The 27041-nt window shown below is 36.0% G+C and overlaps 1 protein-coding gene across 1 annotated transcript in view; it reads left to right on the top strand.

Annotated features, from left to right (window-relative positions):
- LOC145673041 (trans-1,2-dihydrobenzene-1,2-diol dehydrogenase-like) overlaps nt 1-26658 on the top strand; it is a 60331-nt gene extending 33673 nt beyond the window's left edge. Inside the window, exons 5-7 of the mRNA XM_081742374.1 lie at nt 7766-8015; nt 9817-9967; nt 19317-26658. Coding sequence (XP_081598500.1) covers nt 7766-8015; nt 9817-9967; nt 19317-19447 — 532 coding nt within the window. The 3' untranslated portion in view covers nt 19448-26658. The remainder of the gene's footprint in view (nt 1-7765; nt 8016-9816; nt 9968-19316) is intronic.
- The last annotated feature ends 383 nt before the right edge of the window (nt 26659-27041 follow it).

Raw genomic sequence — 27041 nt, 5'->3', positions numbered from 1 at the left:
TATTTCTCACTAGATAGTCTTCTATCTACTTGTTTGGATATTTTGATAACAGATTTCCCTATTAAATGTTTAATTTTCCCTAGATGTTTAATTACGGAAAAGTTTTACAATGTATTTGTATTAAATTGAAATAGTTTTGAATTTACCACATGAGATAAGTAGCTCGAAGGAGGAAAACTCAAGTAATTGATATTCTACGTAAAAGCTACCTATTGTAGAATGATGATACTTCTTGCCATCAGCACATAATCTTCACGTTAGAGAGTCAGACAGAAAAAAATTCTGGTTTTTCCTCCCTATGACCACCCATCTTAAACCTCTACATTCCATTGTTCGTCTCACAAAATTTCGGTGCTCCAAAAACATTCATATAATAATAATAATAATAATAATAATAATAATAATAATAATCCTGAATATGCCATCCTTACATAATGTAAGGATATCTTAGTTTCTTAGTTTAAATCTTAGTCTAAAGGATATCTTAGTCTAAAGTGCTTTCTTTAGTAATTATTTGAACAACCATGTAGGAGGGGGTACGGCGTTTTATTTTGCCTCTCTCATTTCAGTACCCTTCCAACAGAAAGTAATTTCTCATAAGCAGGGTAGACAAAATGAATAAGAAATATATTTACAGCATCCTCTCCCCTTTCATGATTGGAATATCACGTAGCATTTTTTTATTCTACCAAAGATGGCCCTGTGCGGTTAGGGGTAGGTAACTAAAGAAATACCTAATATATAGCGCCCCTTGATTGTAATATTACCGCTTCTTTATTTGTACGAGGGAGCCCCAACAAGGTGATAAAAAGAATAGGAAAAATGTCTATTGAATCCAGTGGCGGATCCAGCACAAACTTCTGGGAGGGGGGGTAGTGAAAGATTCTTTTGATGATGTGAAGTTGTCACAAATTACCACTTAACTAAACTAAACATAATAGTGGGGTGAACTGGAACCCAGTCAGTTTAAATTGATGTAAAAGTTTAATTTTTGGCTTCATATTAAAGTTTTGGTTTCAAATGAAAATTTCAGTCCCAGTGGTCAAGGATCAAATCTCGTGGGGCTCTTCAGTGTAGGCTAATACGAGCCCCTTATGAGAAAAGGCAAAAATATTAAAATGTTTCTAACGTTCGAATTTTTCGTCTATTTTAAAGAATTGTTGGGCTTCGTATTAAAGTGTTGGTTCCAAATGGCAATTTCAGTCCGATGGAGAATGATCAAATCCTGGAGTCGGGGGGGCTCATCAGTATAGTGTGCTACGGCTCCATTATGGGAAAAGGCAAAAATATGAAAATGCTTATAACTTTCGAATTTTTCGTCTATTTTAAAGAAATTATTGGCTTCATATTAAAGTCTTGGCTTCAAATGACAATTTCAGTCCTTGTGGACAATTATCAAATCTCGGAGGGCTCTTTGGTGTAGGGGTTTCGGCTTCTTTATGGGACAAGATTCACGTAATTGATATTGCAAAATTGTTTTGTATACATTAGTGTAAACTTGCACCATTTGGTTAATTTTACCTCTTATATTTTGCAGATTTCAAATTCCAAGCATAGTTACTTCTCAAAGCTAAAAGGCACTTACTAGTTTCATTAAAAGGAAATGTCTTTTATGAAAAGTTGTTATGGAGTAGACGAACGAACAGGCACCCAAACATTGGTTGAGTCGGACGGTTGAAACTCGTTAAGCTCACTTCAATTATTATTATTATTATTATTATTATTATTATTATTATTATTAATAATAATAATAATAATAATAATAATAATAATAATAATAATAATAATAATAATAGAGCATTCATGGAGTCCGTGGCTCGACTCCACTTCGCGCCAAGTGAAATTTGAGGTAGACAAATACCGTGTGCATGGGTATGGGTTTTCTTGGAATTTTCCATTTTCCTCCCACTTTCTTCATTTCATTATTTCATTCATCATCATTCTCCCTTAGCGTAGGTGCATAATCGTGGAACGTTAAACTAGATATTCCATTTAATTTTAATTTCAATAATAATAATAAACAATTAATTCAACTGAAAGAACTGTAATTTATGTTGACGGTTGCATATAATGGTTGCATATGTTATCATAAATATGCAACCATTATAAAAACAATGCTTTGAGTAGAAAGATAATCCTTCCCAAGTGTTAACGAATGCGCACGAGATAAGACATGTCTCGAGAAAGAGACGAGACGCGCTTTGTGACATCCAAAAGAAGACGTAACAAATGTTTTGGACACGAGATAGCTTTTAAAATGTCTCGTCTTGTCTGGAATGTCTCGAATACAAAAGTCTAAGTTTTAAAATTATTTTTAAAGATCTATTCTCTCAAAAGTAGCTCTCTGCCTTAAAATTAATAACGGCATTTTGATTTTTTTAAAAAATAAACAATGTCTAAAGTTAATAGTTAACTTTTCGAAAAGAAGCTTCATTAAGGGTGAACCTGAAAGATGTCCACAAACTTCGGGAGATGATTCGTGACATCAAAAGGAGACAAATAGCCCTCTTGCAGTTTTCGAGTTCAGCTTCGTTGTCGAGATACAGGGTTGCCAACTGGTCGTGTTTGAGAAATTCACTGGAAATAAATTCAACTCCAAGAATAAGCTACTACAGGTCAATTGACTTATACCATGCTGCAAGGTTAAATATTTGTTTATGAAGTGTGTACAAAATTTGCCAGTGTCCTTTCTGAGAACATCGTCGAGAAAAAGTCACCTCCAAGAATAAACTACCCCTCGTAAATTTTTCTAAGAGAAATATCTGATACTGCAATATAGGGTTGTTAATTAAATATTGATTAATGAAAAATAAACAAAATTGTTAAAACCATTTTGGAGAAAATAGCTTTTTTCGATTTTCGGCTGTTAGTAAACCACACTTATTTTAGGCGGTAGGAAAAAAATGGAAAAATCTCCTGTAGGAATATTATGTAAACCCTAAGTTTAAAATTTGGTGTAGATACGTTGAACGGTATGGCCTCTAGGCGAGTGCACAGAAAAGTGTACCGAACGGACGGACCGGAAGGACGGGTATCGAAAAATCACATTTCCGGTATGTAGACGCCATGAAGTATGTAAATCCGTTGAAATCTGAATTTGATATACTATTTTCACAATCACCATATTTTCTTCTCTCTTTTGTCGCTCGAAAAACAAAAGCCTGAGTTTACCACAAAAAGCTAGGGTGTTTACCAAAAAATATTCAATTACAGGGCCACCGCACTAAACTTTTTCAATTCAATTTCTTAACTGTGTTAGGCCGCAGTTGTTACTGAAGTGTGTATTTGGATAATACGAAAAAAAATATCGTATTATTCAAATACATCGAATGTCAGATTATCGAATAAAGAACTTCGATTGAAGAAAATCCACACTACAAAACTAACTCACACTTTGAGCACATTTTCATTAGACATATAATAAAGCAATTAATGCAATAATTATTTATGAAATATGAAAAAATCAAATGAGTCATTTTCGAGAAAGTCGTTCAAAAAGAACACGTCAGAAGTAACCTACCTCTTGTGAATTGTTTCGAACAATGAGTTAAGATATACTTTTGCTTATTAATGAAATATTTATTTGCGAAATTTGAACAAAATCGCCTGTCGTTCGAGAAAATTGTTGGGAAAAACCTTGACCCCCAAAATAATCTATCCGTCGTAATTGTTTTTCATAGAAATGACTTATACTAAAATATAGGGTTATTAATGAAATATTTATTTATGAATTATCAATAAAATTGTCCACGTAAGTTTTGAGAAAATCGTGAGGGAAAAATAACTCCCCGAATAAACTATCTCTTGAGGATTCTTTCAGGGCAAGCGAGTTATTCCATATTATTAGGTTTTTAATGAAATATTTATTTCTGAGTACGAACAAAATTGCTTGATTCATTTTAGAGAAAACCGTGGAGAAAAACACCCCCAAGAGTAAACTACCCCTCGTATATATTTTTTTCAGGACAAACGAGTTTTGCCATATTGTTCGGTTATTAACGAAATATGTATTTTTGAAATACGAATAAACTCTTTTGAGTCATTTTTGAGAAAATCACCCAGACAACACACTCCACCAAGAATAAACTATCCCTCGCATTTTTTTTAGGACAAACGAGTTATTTATGCCATATTGTTAAGTTATTAATGAAATATTTATTTATGAAATATGAACGAAAACACTTGAGTCCATTTTGAGAAAATCACTGAGAAAAAACTCACCCCTAAGTATAAACTACCCCTTGTAGATTTTTCTCAGATAAATGCCTTATACCACAAAATAGGATTGCTAATTAAATATTGATTTATAAAAAAAGAAATAAAACAAGATCGTTAGAGCCAGTTATTAGAAAATATATTTTTCTATTTTCATCGTACAGGAAACTATCCTTGTTTTGGAAGTAGGAGGGAAATAAAAGAAACTATAGGAAATACTATGAAAATCTTAAACTAAAATTTGGTGCAGATAAGTTGAACGGTTGGCCTCTAGGCGAGTGCACAGAAAAGTGTAGCGAACGGACGGACGAACAGATGGACATGTATCAAAAAATAACTTTTTAGGTATTAGGGGCTATAATACGTGTAAATTCGTTGAAATCTCAATTTGATTTTTTTTTTCGATCACCATACTTTCTTCTCTTATTTGTCACTTCAAAGTAAAAGGAACTCAGAACTACAGATAAGAGACACCTACTTTTACACATAGACATTTATTGATTTAAAACTGTTTTAGTTTGTCATTTCACTTCCAATTGAAAGGTTTTACCATGACTAACGGCATACCAATGACGAGACGGAAGTTTTGAGGAAGTAAATGCATTCAGAAGTCTAGACTACATTACGCCTATCAGCCTGTTTTTACTTGTTGACAGTTGTAATTTCGTCCAAACGCTACATGAAATAATTCTTGGTTGACGTCATTGTGTTACTTATTTAGTATTCTCTTCAGACTTGGTTGAAGTTTTGTCTTAACGGTTATACATTTTTTCTTTCTTATTTCATCGTTACACATAAGAATAAAATGTTCTGGTGAGTGGATAAATTCGAACCTACGAACATTGAGTTTTCATTCTTCCAACACATTACCAATGGACCAAGCTTTGTCTTCACGTTAACGCACGGTTACAGGGTTTATTACGATTTAAATAAAATGGCTGGCTTTTAGAGTTTCCTGCCCAAATATTTCGATAAAAAATTTTCATTGCTTCGTAGATACGTAGAGCAATGTTTAGATACACATTTTAGGATAGTGCATTTTAGTGTATATAATAATTTCATGCCAGATAAAAGCTAGATAAGTTTTGATAAAATGTTTCATATGTAGTTCTCAATAATAGGCTTGCTGTTCGGGGTGAAGTTTCAAGGTTCAGCATTGACTAGCAGTTTTTGCTATTAATATCCCTTCTAACAATATTGACAGTGGACAAAAGTTAACCCGTGTTGAAGCTTTTTGCTCCTAATTTAATTATTTTACTTTATTATTTAACGAATATATTGAAAATTGTCAGCAGGCACGTATACAGTAATTTATTTCGGAAGGGGCACGACTTCAATATTAGGATAAATTATAATAAAATTTTAAAAGATAATCCCAAAAATTAGGCTAAATTTACAGAAAAGTTGGGATTTCAGAGGGGGTCCGGACCCCCTGTACCCACCCCTAAATGCTTCCTTGCTTGTCAGTAACGTTTCCTCATTTTGAAACCCTCAAAAACTTCGGATATATAAAGGGAAAAGAGTTATTTTCGATAAAATATCACTTCAAGGAGACGCGACAGTTTTATTGCACATGGTGGTATCCAACGTTCACAAGGGCAAGAATTCCTTCCCTTTTATTCTTTTGCTATTGTGCTCTATCGAAAGGTTAGGTTTGTAAAATATTACTCTTACAAACAAGCGTGATTGGCAGATAGGAATACTGAACAGAACTCCACAGAAATGCATGCTGAACTTACGTTTATAGCTACTCTTTGGTGATTTGGCCTCAAGGTCAATCGAGTGGTAATTCAGTTCCGTCTCTGTTCTTGAGCCATGTTCGTATTACTTCGAACAGTTTTGCTAATGAAAAGCATGCTTCGTAATATAACAGACTTCTTTCGCGTAAGAAATCGAAACTCAGTTGGTCACAGCAACTTTTGTTACCTAACCATAACGGCCTAGGGTCGTCTTCAGTAGAATAAAAAATGTTACGTGATATTCCATTCACGAAGGAGGAAAGGTTACTTTAAATATATTACTTATTCATTTTGTCTACTCTGCTTGTCAGAAATTATATACTTTCTGTTGGGACAGTGCTGAAAAGAGAGAGAGAGGGGGGGGGGGAAATAAAACTTCGTGCCCCCTCATATATTTTAAATTTTGTTACATGGTTGCTCAAATTATTACTTAAGAAAGCACTTTAAACCAAGATATCTAAAGTTACATTATGTAAGGGTGGTATATTCAGGAATAATAATAATAATAATAATAATAATAATAATAATAATAATAAATGTCTTTGGAGAGCCGAAATTATGTGACACGAATCATTACATGTAGAGCTTTAAGATGAGTGGTCATAGGAGAGGAAAAAACAGGGTTTTTCTCTGTCTGACCAACGTAAAGATTATGTGCTGAAGTTAAGAAGCATAATAATTCTACAATAGGTTGCGTTTACGTAGAATATCAGTTACTTCAGTTCTCCTCCTTCGGGCTACTTACCTCATGTGGTAAATTCAAAACAATTTCAATTTAAGACAAATACATGTAAAACTTTTCTGTAATTAAATATATATAGGGGAAATTAAACATTTAATAGGGAAATCTGTTATCAAAGTGTCCAAAAAAGTAGATAGAAGACTATCAAGCGAGAAACATTGTGAAACTTTATAAAATTCTCCAAATTAGAATTAACATTTACTGGAAAACATTCGTTATGCACCAGTGAGCATGTAGTGAGTAGTGAGCACAGGGGAAATTATTACGAAACTGTTTGCAAACAAAAATTAGAGACACTAATGCAAGTGCGAGAACGGCATTTTTTTTTTGGGGGGGGGTATCGTCATGAGTTTTACACATATGTTACAATTTGATTTTTTCCCACATAAAAAATAAATAAAATAACCACAGTAATAAAAATTACAATATTACAAAATTACAAAAATTATAAAATTACAATCCACTTCCATGGGGTTCGAACCCAATACCTTCGGCATACAGACTAGTTGCTTTAACTAACTGAGCTACTTGTTTTCTTACGTGAACTGAACCTGTTCTACGGTAAAGACGATTTTTCATTACGATTGTGCTAAGAATTCGTCTTTTTCCATAGGTAATTTCCACTATTTGCTCTATCTATACGTTAATACTTAGCATAGATTTATATATTTGGAGTTCGCTGATAATGCATGTAATAAGACACATTAGAAATGTTTCGTTAAAAATTTCGTTTGTAGATCTAATCCACGTCTCTCTCAATGACATAGATGTCGCTGCTTCGTGTTGAACTGCAGAATTCCCTCGCGTTCTTGAAAATTTCCCACTTTAGCAGAGTTGGTAATTCTCGAGATTTCTCGAGTCTCGAAGTCTCGAGATCTAACACAAATATTAAAAACGGGTTTGTTATTAACCTGTCCTGCTGGGGAAACCTTCCGAAATTTCGAACATATAAAGAAAATGGAGATATTTTCAAAAAACTTCAGAATAAAGAGACGCGTCATTTATTTTGCTCATGGTAGTACATTGCTATAAAATCATGTTCATTGAAACAAATTTCAATTATTTTCAGGTTGAAAGACTTAGGAGGTGGTACCATCCTAGATATTGGCATATACTGCGTCCAGTTTGCAACGTTTGTGTTTGGGAGCAGAAAACCTGATGAAATTGTAGCCCTAGGACACTTGAATGAGCATGGTGTTGATGAAAGTATGAATGCGATATTCAAGTATCCAGATGGCAAAATGGCTACATTAACATCGCATTCCAGAGTGGACCTCCCGAACGAAGGGATCATTATTGGAACAAAGGGCACAATTAGGGTACGTATATATTAGACAGGGCCGGATCCAGGACTGTCTGAGGGGGGTGCACCAAATAACTGAAAGTACATTTGAATTAAATTTGAGTTTTTTTAAATGCCTTTAGGCATCTGTGGTGGGAATGAGTAATTGCCCTGGATGAATCTTTTTCCTTCAACCTTCAGAAAATTAACTTAAACTATCGATTTTGCAAAACTCACTGCTAACTTCTCACTTTAGGTAGTGTATATTTACAACGAAGGGGGGCGGGATGCACGTACACCTTTGCACCCTCCGTAAATCCGGTCCTGATCTCAGATACTTCTTTTGAAGTATATAACTGTATGCATGTAAGGAAACTTTTCTTTCGTAGTTATCTTATTCCCAATAAAAAATTAGTTACTTAAGTATTATTTAATGTACCGTCAGCGACAAAAGTTCATTCTGTTTGGCCCCATAGCAGAACATGCCGCGATCTGCGATGTGATCACAGAAAATTTGCCGCGCCTGACAGAAAAAAATGACAGAAGACAAAAAATAGGCAACAGAAAAGTATAAAAACATGCCGACTATACGTAGAGGTCTGAAATGCACGGATGACCCCCATAAATATAGTTTGAACTGTTTTCTACGTCGCGTAAAGCGCATTTTTTAACAATCAAAAGTGTTTCTTCTGCTGGAACTAATCATCTTGATATTTTATTTTGGAATTCCTGCAAAAAATTTTTGACTTACTAAAGTTCATCGCAGAAAGACAAAGAAAGTTCTGCCATCGGGCTGTTTGGTAAAATGTATTTTTGAAATAACTGTGATATGGCTGGTATTTTGGGAATAACGGTGGTGGTAACGTACAGAAAATTACATTCTTTTTAAGTTGCTGAAAACTGTGCTCAAATTGTCCTTCCATTCTGAAGTTATTTACGAAACTAATTTCATCAAACGGAAAGAACTTCTGTCGCTGACTGTACAACTAGCTGAAATATCCATTCGTCGTCCTGAAAGGATTACTTAAAACGTTTATTTGAATCCCCTCTTTCCCCGTTAGGATACATGGGTGGGGTGGTTATTTTGGAGTTTTGCGTTCCGTTCAGCTCCGAGACTATATGAGGCGTGGACCTACATCTCAGCGTAGGATCCAAACCACCTGAGCTCCCACCGGAAGTCGAATCCGGGTATCCCCCGCTAAAGCAGGCACGATAACCATATAGCCACGAGGTAATTCCCCTTATTCTGAATCGAAATGATAGATACCCAGCTTGACCTAAGTGCTGTGTTCAAGAATTCATTTCAAACGGTGTAGCCGTTATTCTTAGTGAAAAATTTAATCGTGCCACCTCTTTCCCGTTTAAGATACACATTTCAGTAATAATTTAATGATAAAATTCCAGATCAACCCAAGTGCTGACTATGTTCAAAAATGCATTTCAAACGATACAGCCGTTATTCCTAACGCAAAAACAACCCTTTTTCATTTAGGATACGAATTTCAATTAAAGAGAAATGGTAAAAACCCAGGTCAACCCAAGTGCTAACTATGTTACAAAAATTCATTTTAAACCATTTAATGTTTCCTTGTTTTGTGAAAACAAAATGGAAAATTAAAATATTGTTGAAATTGATCCCCTTCCCCCATTCCATTTGGTTAGGAAAAAGAAAACAATGAAATGAACAAAAGAAATAACCATTTACAATTTTGTATAATCATGCGCTGTGCCATTTGTCTTGTATAGTGTATGAAATTAAAAAGGGGGAAATGGGGAATATTTCGACATGTTAAACATTTTATTATTAATATATTAATAAATTATTTTATTCCTTAAAGGTAGCGAATCCTTTCTGGGCTCCTACCAACCTAATAACGCCAGGGAGAACACGGGAGTTCTACTTACCGAGTGCATCCCAGCCCTTCAATTTTGTCAATAGTGCTGGTTTGAGGTATGAAGCTGTAGAAGTACGACGGTGTCTGACGCAAGGTAATTTTCATTATTATTATTATTATTATTATTATTATTATTATTATTATTATTATTATTATTATTATTATTATTACAAAACCAAACTTCTGTACGTATTTAATGAGGTAATGATTCAGAGTTGCTATTGTGTTTATGAGATACTATTGATTGAAGGAGTGTCGGGAGGGTAAATATAAGTAGTTTTCTGCATTAGTTTTCAGGGTTGCCAGAATAAAAGAGCAGTAAGTCAGTAGTCAGTCCACTTCTCGTTATGTTTTGGTGTTAAGGTGATCGTTTTGATTTAAAGAGGAAAGTGGAAATGGCAGAGAAATTGTTACACAAAGTAATAACTAACCGATACTGGAAATGTTATATAAAGGTAACCAAGAAAGTTCTCTCTCTTTTTTTGGAGGTCTGTGTTCCATTGGCCCTCACACCGTGAAATGAAATGAAATGAAATCTGTGAGTTTCACGTCCCACTGTTATGCCGGTTAGGCTAAAGGAGACGGTGATTATGAAAAATGAATGAAATGGTAGAATAAAGAAAGTGGGTGGAACGGGAGAACCCCGAGAAAACCCACGCACACGGTGTTTCTCCACCACAAAGTTCACTTGGCGGGAGCAGGGTTTGAACCCGGGACCCCATACACCAGCCTCACATCGTGAGTTCAATACGAACGGAGATAAGGCGAAGGTCAGTTGTTGGTGTGGGTATATGCAACATACTACCTGGTTGTGGCAATTCAGTTACTCCGTGAACTTACGTAAGGACATAGTGAACATGGGACCTCCACAGAGCTTCATAGAGGCATATATGCTGTACGAGTTCAAACTGGGGTCAAATGCCGCTGCATCGGGGCGGAAGATACCCGAGACCTTTGATGAGGGTGTCGTGACTATGTGGACAGTGCAGCAGTTGTTTTAACTAGTTTTAAGGACAGTGACGAAATACTCGAAGACGCACCACGTGCCGGAAGACCAACACATGTACAAAATGATCTCAGGGTGGCCACTCACCTGGAAAACCGGGAAAAGTCAGGGAATTTTTTAATTCTGGAAAAGTCAGGGAATTTTGATGAAAAACATGGAATTTTTACTCGGGAGAAAATTTACGTTCTGCTGTATTCCTAGCCATTTAGCCGGTTTATTTATATACGAAATAGCTTTGGTCGCTGGGGCTTCGCCCCCAGATTTCTCCTTCCTTCCAGGTTTCGTTTATCTAGCTCTGCTGGTTTGGGCTACGCATACTTTCTTCATATTCTTTTGTCATTTTGTGCTGCCCATGAATTAAGCTGGAGCGAAATCGGGACCATTTTGTAATTAACACACTTGTTTAGTTCGATGGCTGCTTGATTTCCAGAATTCGCTCGGGGCTGCGCCCCTGCATCCCGTTTTGGTGGTCACGTGATTAATATAAAGGCTGAACGATAGTTGAGTATTTCTGCCGGAAGAGTTCCGAATGTGTGTCGAATTCCACAAAATGTGTGGAATTTTGGTTAATGCGTGTATTTCTATGTGGAATCAAAAACTGTGTGGATTCCACATGCATTTGTTACTCAGTGGCGGCAGTACTTTTTGCGCCACACGATTAATTGGCCATGCTTTTTTACAGATATTTGACCTTTTGACCACCAATTTGAAGTAATGGCATTCCCCTCCTCCTAGTTTTTACACCCAATTCAACTACTGCATGTACTATTGTTCTAAAAAAAAATCAGCTTCAAACAAATTTTTCTGATTTCTTAAAAGCACATTTTAATAGTGCTCATTTACTTCAGTTCCGTTGTTTTGTTACACAATATTTCCCATCTATGTCGACCTGTTCCCCGGTTGCATAACCACCGCACGCCACTGCTGGCACGACAAAACCTTTGGGACCCGGGCCTACCTAAAGTTGTTAATACCGGCTTTCTAGACCGAAGTCCGTTACTTCTTAATACAGGTAGCTCCATAATTGTCCTCTCCATTCATTTGTGACGTCAAAGAACGATAGCATAACCTTGTACTGCAATATGACAGAGTTGCTAATAAGCACACCTGGTGAAGGTATTGTATATTTGTTGTTAAATCCGGAGAAATATTTGATTGCAAATTAACGAATAATAAGTAGATAATGAGTAGAATAGTTTCTTGATTTGAATTTTGCAATTTTAAACCGATTTTATGTAAATTCTGTAATGGTGTTTTTCCAAGAAAATAAATTTAAGAATTATTGACTACTTATTTTTTAAACAAATATTTGTTTAAAAAAGAAATGAAAATTTCAGTCAAGGAAGTTGAGGATTGTCGCAGGGTGCGGGCTCCACCTCCATTGGCCATTTCCTAGCTATGGGCCTGGATCAAAATACCATGTTTTCGAGGAATTCTTTTTCTTAACACATGGACTTCTTTGCGTATAACTCACATGATCTGTGTTTAATAATGGTTTACGGGTTTGCAGGGCCGGCGACAGGGGAGGGGGAATAGGGGACAAATGCCCGGGGGCCTGGAATCACAAAAGAATAATTAAAAGCAATAATTTTACTGGAATTTAGGGGTTCGTGTCCCTGAGTTGCCCAAGGTTCCTATATATACCAATTTTAGATATCTCTAGAAATTTTCTGGAAAACCGGGAAAATTTCTGGAAAAGTCAGGGAATTTTGAAATTCCAAATGAGTGGCCACCCTGGATCTTCAAGCAGCAATTGAGGCGAACAGTGGCCAGACTTATGAGGAACTGGGACTACAATTCAGTGTGAGTGGAGAAACCATTCGGCAGCACCTCTGTTAACTTGGGAAGCACTATAAGTTGGGTCGATGGGTCCACATGATTTGACTCCGGGCGAGAAGGCAACGCGAGCAGATCCTTGTTTCTTTGCTGTCTCGTCTGAGGAATGAGCCATTTCTGGACAAGGTGTTGACATGTGATGAGTCCTGTACGAAGCTCTACGGCGCCGCCGTGATTGGTTAGCATCCCATGAACTGGTTCCAAACCGAAACGAGCACTACACCAGGTTCTCCTGTGTGTTTGGTGGAGTGTTCGCGACATCCTGCATCGTACCAGCTAGTCAGAGCATCAGTGCAACTATGTACTGTCAGCAGTTGAGCCGTGTTCAAGAAAAACTCAAAACTCTGGAGCGAGCACTTCTGAATCGCAAAGGGTTGTCCTGTTACAGGACAACGTTAAGTCCCACGTGGCTAGGATGACCCGGGACACCATTCTGCACCTTGGATGGAAAACACTAATGCAACCGCCATACTCCCAGAACATTGCACCATTCGATTATCACCTGTTCAATTCCTTGGACAATCACCTTAGAGGACACCGGTTCAAATCTCTAGTAGAGGTGCAAAATGCACTTGATACATTCTTCGCTTCACGGCCCACAAAGTTCTACTGCGATAGAATCCATTGCCTTCCAGAACGTTGGCAGAAGGTTGTCGATGCTGATGGGGACTATTTTTGATCTTCCAGATGCGTCTTAGGCGACATATCGATGTTCGAATGTGGTGGGTGAAAAAGCAACTGAACTTTGTTGGTTACCTGTATGTGAAGTTTATAAATTCGGAAGAGAAGAAAAACCCTAATCATATTAATGTTAATGCATGTTTAAATATTTAATATAGACAGTGCATTCAATTAATTTCGGGATTACTTCGAAATAAAATACTTAACGATGTCAGAAAATAATGTTACCACGTTCGTCTTCATGCCTTTCCGCCCCACACACTAGCAGGAACGGTCGTAGATGCTCTGGAACGCGTTTGTTGTCCACTGGAATGCCGTTGAGCGTTTGTCACACCCTCTTGAATCAATATAACAACCTCAAAGTGTTTTCCCTTGAAAGTACATGTGAACTTAGGGAGGAATATAAAATCCGCTGGAGGGTATTCAAGGACTTGACCTTCTTTTGACCTAACTAATGCATGTGGGGTTAACACTATGGGGTAACACTAAAGTAATCTCACGACGTAAGTTCCTGGCTGCTGCGAGTAGAAGCCGTAAAAAGTTGACGGTAGTATCCAGCAGAATGAACGCAGACAGTCCCATTACATAATTAGGACATTGGTAGGCCCGTTAACTAATTATGCGCACTGGGTTTGCGGACCCGGGACTTCACTAAGAGGGGGGGATACCAGTCCTTAAGCGGTCACTAGATGTGTGCTCTTTTACTTAATTCTATCGCGAATTCAACGAACGTGTTCACAATATTGACGCGTGGAGTAAACTTCTAGAGTAGAGGTGCTCTAGGTGTGAGCTGGGTTGATCGACTGGTCAATATTGGCAGTTGATTTTAAAATGTAATCAGATTAAACAACCTATATGGATATACAAATTAAACGTTAAAAGTATTTGCGTAATTCACAGTTCACTGACTACAGTGTAGGAGAAGGGGTGAGTAGTTCAAACGAGAGAACGTGGAGATAAAAAGTGGCTGAACGATATGGTTGGCGCCGGTGAGTCGTTCAAACACCTGCCGCCAGTATTTCCATAAATAATTGAAGAAAGCACTTAATTTAGTTCCAAATAACTATATAATGTAGTCTTTGCATATTAATGAGTAAGGAAGAAACACTGAAGATCCAAATAATAGAAGTACAATTTTCATTAGTTCAGAAAATGAATGGTCTTTGTTACTAAAATCTTCTCACAGTGAAAACACGTTTTTCACATATATTTATGAGTGAACAAAGAAAAAGACTTTTGTTCTAATTCGTTGGAAAGAAATCTGTTATTTGAAGCTCCCATCAAAGAAAGAAATTATTTGCGTCGCAGAAGTAAAGTATAAATTGAAGAATGGTTTCTGTCTTTCCAAAATATACAGAGCGTCCACAAAAATTACTTATATAACCTGGTGACGGTTATGTTAGCAGTTTTGCAAGTGTTCCCTCGTATACAAATTCTTAGGTATTATGCTTTAATGTAGTCAAAAAAAAAAAAAAAAACCCTAGAAATAACACAAAAAGGAAAATGTAGGAACTACAGATCTGTCACCCTCACCCACTTTCTTACGAGCAGCCATAAATAATGCCCCATACTGAGTTTGATTATATCCTCCACCACCCGTGGTATGTCGGCATAGGACAGCAGCTGTATAGGAGGATAGCGAACGTACTATGATACATTTTTCTGCCATGGTTAAAGTGCTTTATTTCGAGGTAGTTCCGGAACTTATTGAACGCACTGTGAGTATTTTTTATTTTATTTTATTTTTTATTATTTTTTTTATAAGTTTGTAGCTATCTGGATAGTGTAATCTGTTTGATCCCATGTTATAAATTCAGTGAAAAACGACTTAAGGAGTGTGTGTATGCGACTTTTCTCACACAGATTTAGTTAGCTTCAAATTCTCATGTTTTTCTCATAAAAATCACCTACAAAAAGTATTACATGAAAACAATATCTGAGACAACACTGCCATATGTCTGATATCATTCATAAACAATGCAATTAGTGCATAATCTCACCGTTTAAACAAATACGTCGGAATACAGTGACAAAGGTTTCCATATACGATCTCTTCCAGTCGTCCCGGTTTTATAATTTCACTCTTTTGTTTTTCGCTGTCGAACCCTTCCAACGGGTTTACTTCTCGAGTACGGTTTCTAGACAACAGATATAGGCTGTATTCTGTTTTTTGTTTCTCGGCAAACATGTATTTTCACTTGACTGATCGTCCGTTATATTCGCGCGGTTGTGATTGTAGGAAAACTGCGAGGGAAAGGTGTATAAATGACGACGATATATGTAAGAGCAGAAGTATGTGAATGGAGTGGAGGATTAAAAAAAAAATATATATATATATATATATATATATATATATATATATATATATATTATCCCTAACGAACCTCAAACGATGTGACCGAATTTAATATTGTGATTATATATGTAATGTTACAAGACATTGTTTTTGTGAAGCGTATCAACAAAACTATAACGTAAAAATGAATTTTTATTTATTTATTTATTTTTTTAATGTAAGGTTATGGTTTAACACGTACTTATATGATTTGTAAAAACTATAACAACTTACTGCGTCCAAATGTAGTTCAACTGCACGGAACTTTTTCAGTAATCTCTGTTTTGCATTGGCAGTGTTCCTGAATAACTCACATGGAAGATTTTCCATTTCCCGTAATTTCATTTTGCGCTCTTTTTTTTCTTTTCTTTTCTTTCTTTCTTCCATGTGCCCACTCGAAAAATGATGAGATTCAAATTACATTTGCAGTAATAAGTTGTTCAGTAGAAGACAGGATTTCCATCGACCTGGAAAGCTTTGAAAACCTAAAAGTCGGGAAATTCCGCTTATTCGTAGAAAGCCCTGGAAAAATCAGGGAATTTCGTGAAAAGCTGAGGAAACCTAGAAAAGTCATAGAATTTTAAGTATAGATTTTTACTTCTCAAAATCCGTTTCTCTTTTTGCCTTACCCGGGTGTTTAATAGGGAATATTTTATAAAATAGTGTATTTTCCAAAACTTCTCCGCTATGTACATGCATAGTAGATGAGGAATCCCCTAGTCACGACCAAGTGTAGGTGCTATAGATGTAGGAAAGTCAAGGAATTCGTGCTCGCCAAATAAGTGGGACCCTGGAAGAATTTTTCGAGTAAAAGGGAATTACGGTACATTAAACCTCATCATTTTCAATTGGCTACATAAAAAAAGTGCAAAAGGAAACTGAAAAGTGAAAGAACTTTCATGTGAGTTTCCCAGAGCTAACTGACGAAAGAACAGAAATATGTGTTCTAAAAATGGCGCCCATGGACCAGAGGGCACTATTCTACAGGCCAAAATAACGCGAAAATGTTGTATGATGGTATGCCCTCCGGGGCCTCCTTTAGCCGCTGTTAGAAATCAAAACTTCTCAATGTGGCAACGTCACAGATTAACTTGGAGCCTCTAGCTTTACTGTACGAATACAACAAGCAGTTGAATCGATTGCTACACTAATAAGTGATGCTAGTGTCAATAAATATCGACTTTAGCTGCCATCTAGAAAGAATCGATATAACTATTTGATAGATTGGTAGATCTAATCTATGGTTCTTTATTTGCGACGTTGCCACATAGTGCAATTTGTGTCTCCAGGCAAGGACTTGAAAGGTATACAAATATATATATATATATATATATGCTTTATTTTGACTTGTAGAATAATTCTCTGTGGTCCGTGGCGCCATTTTTAGAACACGTGATATATATGAAGAAATGAAGGCGTTATTCATTTATTTTTTAATTTAAATGTATTAAATATAGTGAAAGTTGTATAAACTCCGCTGTATGTTTTCTAAACATTGGCTTATTGTCAGCCAAAGAAGTAGTTTTTATTAAGCATTTTGTCTCATAAATTGGATAGGTAGGGAGGAAGTATGGTACAATCTATAGGCAACAAGATACAAAAAAGTAAAGTAATTCCAACTATTCTTTTTCAAGCTGACCCAACAACTTGTATTTAAAAGGTTAATTTCTCCTGACAAATTTAACATCGAATTACTACTGTTGTTGTAATTACAGGGTGTAACAAAAAAGGTACATCAAAATTTCAGGGGTGGATTCTTTATGGGTAGACAAGTAAAAAAGTTCATGTGACCATATGTGAGGAAATGCATCGTTACAGATTTACGGCCATTGAGCCGCCTGTCGGTGTGAAATAGTCACCTTCTGGACACTCCTCAATGTGACTCAATTTAAACCTAAATAGCTCAGCTCAATTAAGCTAGGAAGATAATTTTGGTATCAATGTCTTCCTGAAGAAACTACTTGTAAACCACATATAGATACGGCGTGTATGTCGTCGATGGAGCCTGTATCCATATCACCTGCAGCGAGTGCGGTCTTTGTCAGCAGCTATCTATCTGCCGCGAGTATGTTTTTGCCAGTGATACCTCCAACAGTGTGCTGTTCATCTTTTTTTCCCCATCCGCAGTAGTGGTTACAGATAAGGCTAAGTTCACACGAGAAAGCATCTTCAATAACCATAATGTACATGTTTGAGCGGATCATAATCCTCATGCGATCAGTTCCAGGAGACACCAACAACCGTTTGCTCTCAGTGTGTGGTGCGGTATTGTCGGTGACACTTTACTAGGCCCACACATACTCCTGCAGAGGCTGACGGGAAACACCCTCTCGAGACTTCCTTGAAACCCACAATCCGAATGCATTGGAATAACTTGCCCTTGGCTCTGTGTCCACACGTGAGAATGCATATCAGTGGAAAGCTTAATCCTTCAGGAAGACATTGATAACAAAATTGTCTTCCTAGCTTAATTAGGAGCTGAGCTATTGAGGTTTAAATTGAGTTACATTGAGGGGCGTCCAGAATGTGACTATTTCACACCGTCAGGCGGCTTAATGGCCGTAATTCTGTAACGATGCATTCCTCCCCCCCCCCCATATGGTCACATGAACTTGTTTACGCGTCTACCCATTAGAAATCTGCCCTGAAATATTGCCATACCGTTTTGTTACATCTTGTATATCCATATTTTGAGTAATGCTGTTAACAATGGTGCTTGGTAATAATTACAGTGCAGCCCACTTATAAGGAACTCGGAAATAGCGAATTATTGAATATTACGAACATAAATAAAATCCCCGTCTATCGTTTATTTAAAACATGGAAGAAATGATCGTATATTACGAACAATATTTTCCGTAGAGACCACTAAATAGCGAAGTTTACAGAACGGGATCATGTTTTCTTTTCCTCTGCTCCTGGATGACTCAAATACAGCAAAAAGTGGTTTTCATAGCTGTTGTTGCTATGTAAGCCAGACATGACTCACTCCTTCCCCTCCCACTCGGATGACAGCAGAAATCGCCCCAGGTGCAGACATTTCCGGCGACGCACGTACACCAGGGTTCAAGGTCAAGGTTAAAAATAAAATCTCTGTTTTCACTGGAGTCATTGTGTTAGACGCGGAGTTAGAGGTGCACTTTTCGGTAGCTGTAATCGTTTGTTGGATCAAAAGATCCAATATATTTCAATCAAAAATTTTCTTGTAAGCCTTATATCTGGAGAGCTACTTATAGTGTAGCCAAACCCAAACTGTAACAACTTAGTGTGATATTCTTATTACGTGAAAAATACAAAAAATCGATTTAGGGACCGTTCACAAATTTTATGGCTCCTGATCCAAAAACTAATTATCGCAATCTTTAGATGCATTTTTTTTATTTTTTATTATTTTTATTTTATTTTATTTTATTTTATTTTTTTTTTTTGATCACTCCTGAAATTTTTGTTTTTTTGTATTGATCCCTTGAAATTCGTTATAAGTGGGCTGCACTATATCAAACTACTACCTCTGGAAAGAAATGGAACTAACGTGAATAGGATAACAATCCATGTTCTCTTTTTCATTCGATTTAACTTACATAGGTCTTCTGGAGAGTCCAAAGATGCCTCACTCCGAATCGTTGCTACTGGCAGAACTGATGGATGAATTAAAGAAGAAGTTAGGAGTCACGTACCCAGAAGATACATTGTCAAACGAGAAGCAGGCTTTATGATTCAGTCATGTTGGATAATAAGTAAATTCTGTGCTTTAATAATTTGTCAATAAAATTAAAGTGTTATATCAGTGAACTTTATTAATAATCATCATTATCGTCTTTTTTATTATTTTCTTTCTTTGTAATTGGAGCAATCCATAGTTATTGATGCAACATGTACAATTTTCCTTCGTATAATTTTTTTTCATATACAGTATATAGTTCCCTTATTTTTCTATGATAAAAATATTAATGCACTTTTTTTTTCTAATCGTGTTTAGTGCATAGATTGCACTTCTATAGATTTGTGAAAGAAAGGTCACAAATGAGTTACTTTTTCAAAAAAAAAAAAAAAATATATTTTTGTTGTGTATGTTGCATTGTGATATTAAAAGAACTATATATTGTGATCTAATATCATATTTGAATTTTGAACGTGTGATTTAGTTTGGGATGATGTTTCTTTGTTATTGTGCAGAGCTGTTCTTCCTGTTCTGTTTGGATATGGTTTACGTGTAACAAACATCCAATCTCACTGATGGTTTGTTTTCTTTTTACGTCAGTGTTGTTAAGTATTGACTGATAATATTCAGTTAAATTTAGGAAGAATCGATTAATTAAATTCTTTATATACATTTGTGCTTATAGTGTCCAAAGTTAATAGTTTCACACTGTGATGTATTTCCAGAGAATAAGTGCCATCAAAAGTTTTAAATTACTTCCGGTACCAGAAATAGGTATATTACTAATTTGGTAAGGAAGATCTGGTTGCATGACCAATATAAATTTCCCGATCCTGATGGTGACGCTTTTCGAACTAGTTTGTAACATAATTGATAATCTGGAACGTTCCGTTTGTACGCACCTTTTCTGTTCAAAATGTTAAACTCTTAGTTTTTCGTAGTGTTAATGCCCTTAATTAGAGGCTTCGAGGCAAAGTTTAAAGAGAAAAAGAAAAAGAAAGAAAAAAAAAGAATATGGAAGTTTATAAAGTAAGTTTTTGTTTCGACTCATATATAGTACGAGGATGATTCAGAAAGTAATACCTCCAAGGTGATACCTTTATTTGTGTTTGACAGATAGTATCGTTACAGGTATCAATGGAAAGCTTGCAGTGTCAGTTACAAATGGTGGCATCATTTTTCAACGTAGTCCCCATTACGGGCAACACACTAGCGTCAATGCGAAACAAAGTTTTTTATGCCGCCGGCAAAGAATTGTGGTGGCTGCTGGCACACCATTGCTGAACTGCTGCTTCCACCTCCGCGTCACAGCTGTAGCATTGGCCCTTTTGGAGAGGAGCCGAAAGTTGCAGGGCGCAAGAACCGGACTATAGGCAGGATGAGGCAGAATGTCAACATCACTTTGCCAGCAGATGATTTTTTTTTTTTTTTCAGAGGAGAGAACACTTGGCGGTGCTCCATTGACTGACGCTTCATTTCTGGATCGTAGTGGTGTATCCACGACTCGTCGCGAGCGATGAATATTTCTGGGCGCACAACCTTCAGCAGGGGGCCGCGGTGGCTCAGTGGTAGAGCGTTCACCTCTGGTGCTAGGGGTCTCGGGTTCAAACCCTGCTCCCGCCAAGTGAACTTTGTGGTGGACAAACACCGTGTGCGTGGGTTTTCTCGGGGTTCTCCCGTTTCCTCCCACTTTCTTCATTCCACCATTTCATTCATTACTCATTATCACCGTCTCCTTTAGCCTAACCGGCATAACCGTGGGACGTAAAACTCAAAATTTCATTTCATTTCCTTCAACCTTCAGCAGTCAGAAATTCAATGACAGGCAGCTGTTTCAATCGGACGTTACCACTGGATGCCATTGATTGCTCCATTACTCTGGAACAAGAAGAGATAGGAAGGTGAAACAATTGACACTCTATAGCATAAACATCAGTGCAATAATGGTCAATAGTTCAGAGTCTTTGCATTACTATTGGCCTAGTAGTGGACTTGGAGGCATCACTTTCTTAATCACCCACGTATTTAATAACGACCTACATGTAGTATGTGACATCATATTCTTTTTAGTCTTTTATTTTATCGTCTTCATTTTGAGAGGAATAACTAGTACAATTAGGTCACAATGTAATTGCTTCATGTAAAGAAATTTAAGCATGAAATGGAATGTGTAGGTGCCAACAGTCTTTTTTGTTATTACTATTATTATTTTTAATAAAAATGAAAATTTCAATTAAGCAGTAAAAATTGGCATTCGTATAGATATTGTATAGGTTTGTTCGTTCAACGTTTCGTGTCAACACTGAGACTATATGAGACCTGGGTCTAGTGTAGTTTAAAGCGGAATATGAACCACATGTATCGCTATCCCAGGGCATAGAATGAGGTTTGAATCCAGTAACGTGAAAATTTAGTCGAAATTTTTTCTTCGCATTTTGAAGTCAAAATAAAGACGAAATGCCTATCGCCAAATTAATATATTTGGTTTGTAATGGCGATCGGAAATTCCTTGCCCTGCCCTATCACGAATCATATCTGTGTTTTCCTTGTATTGTAGTTAATTCTGCAATGTATAATTCATCCATTTGTTAGACAAAAGTAAAGTGAAAGTAAATTTTAATTAAAAATAAAAGTAATACTATAATGTATCTCACGTATTAAAATCATGAAAGAAAAAGCAAACGAGAATGTAATGTAAGAAATTAAAAAGTAACGTACTATTTCTTCTGCTAATTCCAGGTCTAGTCACCTTTAATCTTTCAAGCAAAATGTGTAAATATATACATCAGTAAGTCTTTTATTCGTGAGAAATACGTTTAAACTGTTACTCACAAAGTCCATGGAGCAACATTTGTAATCAGTGAAACTAAAGCCTTTCTGTTTCAACTCTGCCCCTGCTGGTGCTGCTGTTGATGTGTGTTTTCCCGTACCTCACTCAAAAGAGGAGTCACGAGTTATTTTGGCCGAGTTTTTCAATAGTTGAATGTGGACAGGGTTGCCACATTGACGGGCTGTCTTGTTAGCTATTCTAAGTAATCTACGATCTTTCACTCACCAAGACCAAACGACTGAATGACAAATTGGCAACGCAGCCGAGGTCATTCACTTTTTTCCCCAAAGCAAAGGGATTGTTTCCTCCGTAAGGGAGCGGCGAGGGCGGGGTCCAAGCATGTTTCACATATTTTCTGAGGGCTCACTTGTAAAAGAAAGGCTCTAGTTCGATTAAAGTGCGTGGCACAGAAATTCAAGAAGAATGAGGGTTCCCAATCTCCCCCCGTAAATTCTGCAAGCGCCTTTTTTTATAGTAATATACCTTAAGGATGTAGGATGATAATTATATATCGTCACTGTTGTTAGACAAGTATAAAAGAAAATGTAATCACATCACAAGGAAAATATAGCCAGAGTCTTCGTTGTTGTGCTGCATATAGATAGTCCGATTAAGTGCTTGTCTGTTCACAATATCAAAATAATATCTTAAGTAGTACCAGTGTAAATATTTTCCCTTGATCTACAAATCAAAATCAAGATTAATATTATTTTTATTCCTCTTGCGCATCATTTGAACCAGTAATTACCTGTAGATTTATCGCTGACTTGTGATGAAATAAATTTGTGCTTAGCTAATATTAATATTTTAAACCATTAGTTACTTGTTGTTCATAAGAATAAAGAGATGTTGTTGACAGTCTGTTGTTAAAATAGTGCCTTCTGACTAGAAAATCAAAATAATCCTTCTTACATTCTGAGTATTTTATTATTAAATGTTTGTAATGATATTAAGATTTCGTAGATGTCCAGCTTAACGATTTTCATCTGTGAAGTTAGTGGTTCCTGTTCAATACCTAATGAGGTTCAGTTGGTTATTTTATTATTTTTTTCTTCAAAATAATGTAAAGTGAGAGCATTTTCACTCCGTCGCTTACTTATACTTGCAAAATACAATAAAAATGGGATCATTACTGCTTGATAGTACGATTACTAGACACTTTTATACATGTTTCTGAAAAATTATCAAGTTTTCTTAATTCTTATCAGCAAATGAGTTTTTTTTTTTATTATTTATTTTTTTTAACTGTAAATCATTTTATTTCGAAATATATATTATAAGCTTAATATAATTCTCCAGGATAATTCCTACATGGAGAAAACGCTTGACATAAAACGGTATTATAAAGCAACTTATCCAACCATTTTGACACAAACAGTTGTTTCACTTATCCAGCAGATCGCTTCATCAGTGTATAATCCAATTGAACCGTCTGAACCGGTCTGAACTAAACTGTGTGTAACGTATTGTTTATGGAAAATATAATTATCAAATTGGAAAATATAATATTATTGTGATAAACTTTGCAACAGTACTTTCAGACTTTTGCCGAGATGATTACAGAAAAAAGATCTTCTCCAGTTTCTTACCAGAGAGTAGCGTTCCCAAAACTGATGCAACGTTTCCCTCTTTGTACAGCCATACTGATGCGTTGCAGTAGAAAAGAGGTTGCTGTAGCGTCTACTGACGATAAATAAATGAGATTTATGTTTATATTACGAGAAACTCAAAAAGATCATCCAAGCATTCTGAACTATCCCTGATTTTATAAATGCTTCTGGTCCGTTAAAAAAAAAAAAAAAAAAAAAAAAAAAAAAAAAAAAAAAAAACCTGACGATTTGCCATATTTATTATATGCATTTTTTTCTGTAGTCTCTCAGATCGGCTGCAGTACCTCAGTAATAGAGCTTTCACCTCCAGTGTGAGGCATTTTAGTTCGATCACACACCAGATTAGTTTGTAGTGAACAAACCAAGACTCTGTCAGTTTTCTCGGGATTCTGTTGTTTCCTCCCATGTTCTTCGTTCCATAACCTTCATTCTCATTATCGCCGTTTCCTTTAGCCTACTACATGGCATAACCGTGGGCTGTAAAACTTAAAAAAAATATATCGTTTCTGTTGTGTTTCGTTCCATTATCTCAGAAGTTAACGTTGTAAGAGTTTTACATTCTTATAAGCACAAAGGTTGGAGGAAAGAAGGATTGAAATGACTTCCAAGAAGTGGCAGGGATAATTTCTTTGAATATTTACTTTTACAGGTTTTAAGTTTTTATCAGTTTTGCCCTAACAAGATCCTATTAAATATAAAGAATATCGCATAAATAATTAATCAACATAATAGAAACGAAAGAAGATATCTGCAATTACTCTATGGAAGACAGTAGCGTACGCAGGAATTTATTTCGGGGGAGGGGGTCCAAACTCAATATGTGGGTATTTTATATTAAAATTCCTAAAATTAGGCTAAATTTACACAAAAGTCGAAATTTCAGGGGGGGTCCGGACCCCCAGGACACTCCCCCTGCGTACGTCCCTGATGGAAGTAGTGTCCAAAAGATCGCAAACCGTTACAGAATATAACGTCTCTCAAACTGATCTTCAATGTATGCTTTTATGGCCCTCTTAGCTTAAAAATTTGTCCAAAATAATAATAATAATAATAATAATAATAATAATGAAGTGACTTGCGTACCACACACTATAGCTGATATATATATATATATATATATATATATATATATATATATATATATATATATATATATATATATATATATGTGTGTGTGTGTGTGTGTGTGTGTATTATATATAAAATATTCTTGATGATAGATTTAGTTATTTAAAATAAACCTAATATCGTTTTCCTCCTATTAATGCGAATACATAATAATGGGAATTGTAAATAAAAATATATAAAAGTAGTCCTTACATGAAAAAAGTTTGAGAAACACTTCAAAGAGTGTTGCTCCCTTACAACGTCGTCGCTGGAAAGTATTGCAGTACCTTAGTGAGGTCTAGTATGTATTAGAAATACTTTTGTCGTAATATTGTACAGAGAAACATGTTGATACTAAAATACTATGCAAAAAGTTTTAGTGTTTTTCCTGAGCTGGCAAAAATCTTACATTTTAATTTTCTGGCTAACGTATATTATTAGAACAACTTCAGTTTATAGAGGTCCTTCGTGGCTAAGCGGTTAGCGTACGCGTCTTTGGCGTAGAAGACCCAGGTTCGATTCCCGGCTGGTGGTCCCGGCAGGTTCGGATTCCACGTTAATCAGTAGGTCCCGTCTCATATAACCTCGCTGCTGAAAAAGAGAAGCTCAAAAATCAACTGACGTCAGTTTATAGCATTTTATAAGTACTCAGAAACCATGGATAGTATCGTAGCACGCTCTCATTCAATTCAATCTCATTGGCATTTCACTTATTGGGCCCCACCAGTTACATTATATTTCTTTGTCACTGAGAACAGTGGTGCCCCCCCCTTATGTCCATGACGCACCCCCCCCCAATTGTCTACCCGTAGGTGTTCTTCCATGAAAAAAAAATCTTTTCGATTAATTTTTACAATCCCTCAAACATATTTATACAGATTTTTTAACCCCCCCAAATATTTCAATGACGCACTTTTGCGTCATAGCCCCCCCTTGTGGGCACCCCTGACTGAGAAAAACTAAAATTGTTAATATTAATGCACAGTTCTGTGAATATCATTACATTATACGTTTTGACTTAATGTTCTTGCTGCTTATCAACCATAGTTGTGTCCCTGCCAGTCATATTGTGGCTTGATCTTGCAACAGTGAACTGCATCTAACGCCCTGACTCGCAACGTAGTAAGAGAGTGAGTGGCAAAAGCTGTATCCGTAACCTTGTGCCTCAATTTTAAAGTAACAAAAGAGTATAAATTGATTCCTTACTATATTTTTTCTGAAGTCTGTCTTAAGTGATTCTGCAGTCCCCCTCCTTCCTCTCCCACAAGAAACAAGCGCGATAATTCTCAGTAGTATAAAAGGAAGAATTAACAAACGTAAATATATTGTAACAATTTTTATTTACTGGTCATAATGGTAAGTAAGAGGAAGTTAAATACGACTTATTGTAATAGATTGTACTTGTTGTAAGTGCCCAAACAAAAGAAATAAATCAGCAATATCATCACATTCGCATTTTAAGAGCCAGTTTGTGATTCTACTAATAAACACATCGTAGTACTGTTAATATGAAATGTGTAATGGAGCGTTATGTTATGCCTGTACAGGGTGAATTTTTATTACCGTTTTTACGTGTTGGAATTAAAGGTTTTGAAATATACGGCTACTGAATTCATATTGCTGTTGTTCAGTGCTTGTTAAGAATTGCATATTGTGTGTGTGTGTGTGTGTGTGTGTAAGAATGAAAGTATATTCGCAATATCCCACAAATAACTAAAATACCAGTTCCAATTTATATGTAAAACTATTTTTTAAAGTACGTGATTACGTATTTTTAAAGCATTTTATGTAACAACTTTATACACACACATTTTACTTCATTTTTTTATTACATTTCTAGAGTAGTTTAATCTAGTCTTAAATTTATGTAAACGTAGTGATAATGTGAATAAGTTCTGTGTTTTATAAATGTAGCAATAATAGTAATGTTTTTAATTGTTTTACTTTATGTAATACCTAATTGTTCTGTCGTAATAATTTACGGATTTCTGTATCAAACAAAACAAACGGATCATCTGTGGTCTTTCTTTCCATCCAAGTTTTTTTTGGAAGTATAATTTTTCTACAATAAATTATTATTTTATGCAAAAAGGTTTTTTCTT

Source organism: Thermobia domestica, chromosome 16, assembly GCF_964235325.1.
Source record: "Thermobia domestica chromosome 16, izTheDome1.hap1.1, whole genome shotgun sequence".
In the NCBI taxonomy this organism is placed as follows: Eukaryota; Metazoa; Arthropoda; class Insecta; order Zygentoma; family Lepismatidae; genus Thermobia; species Thermobia domestica.
The sequence above is the reverse complement of the archived record's forward strand: the minus strand, read 5'-3'. Positions and strand labels throughout refer to the sequence as shown.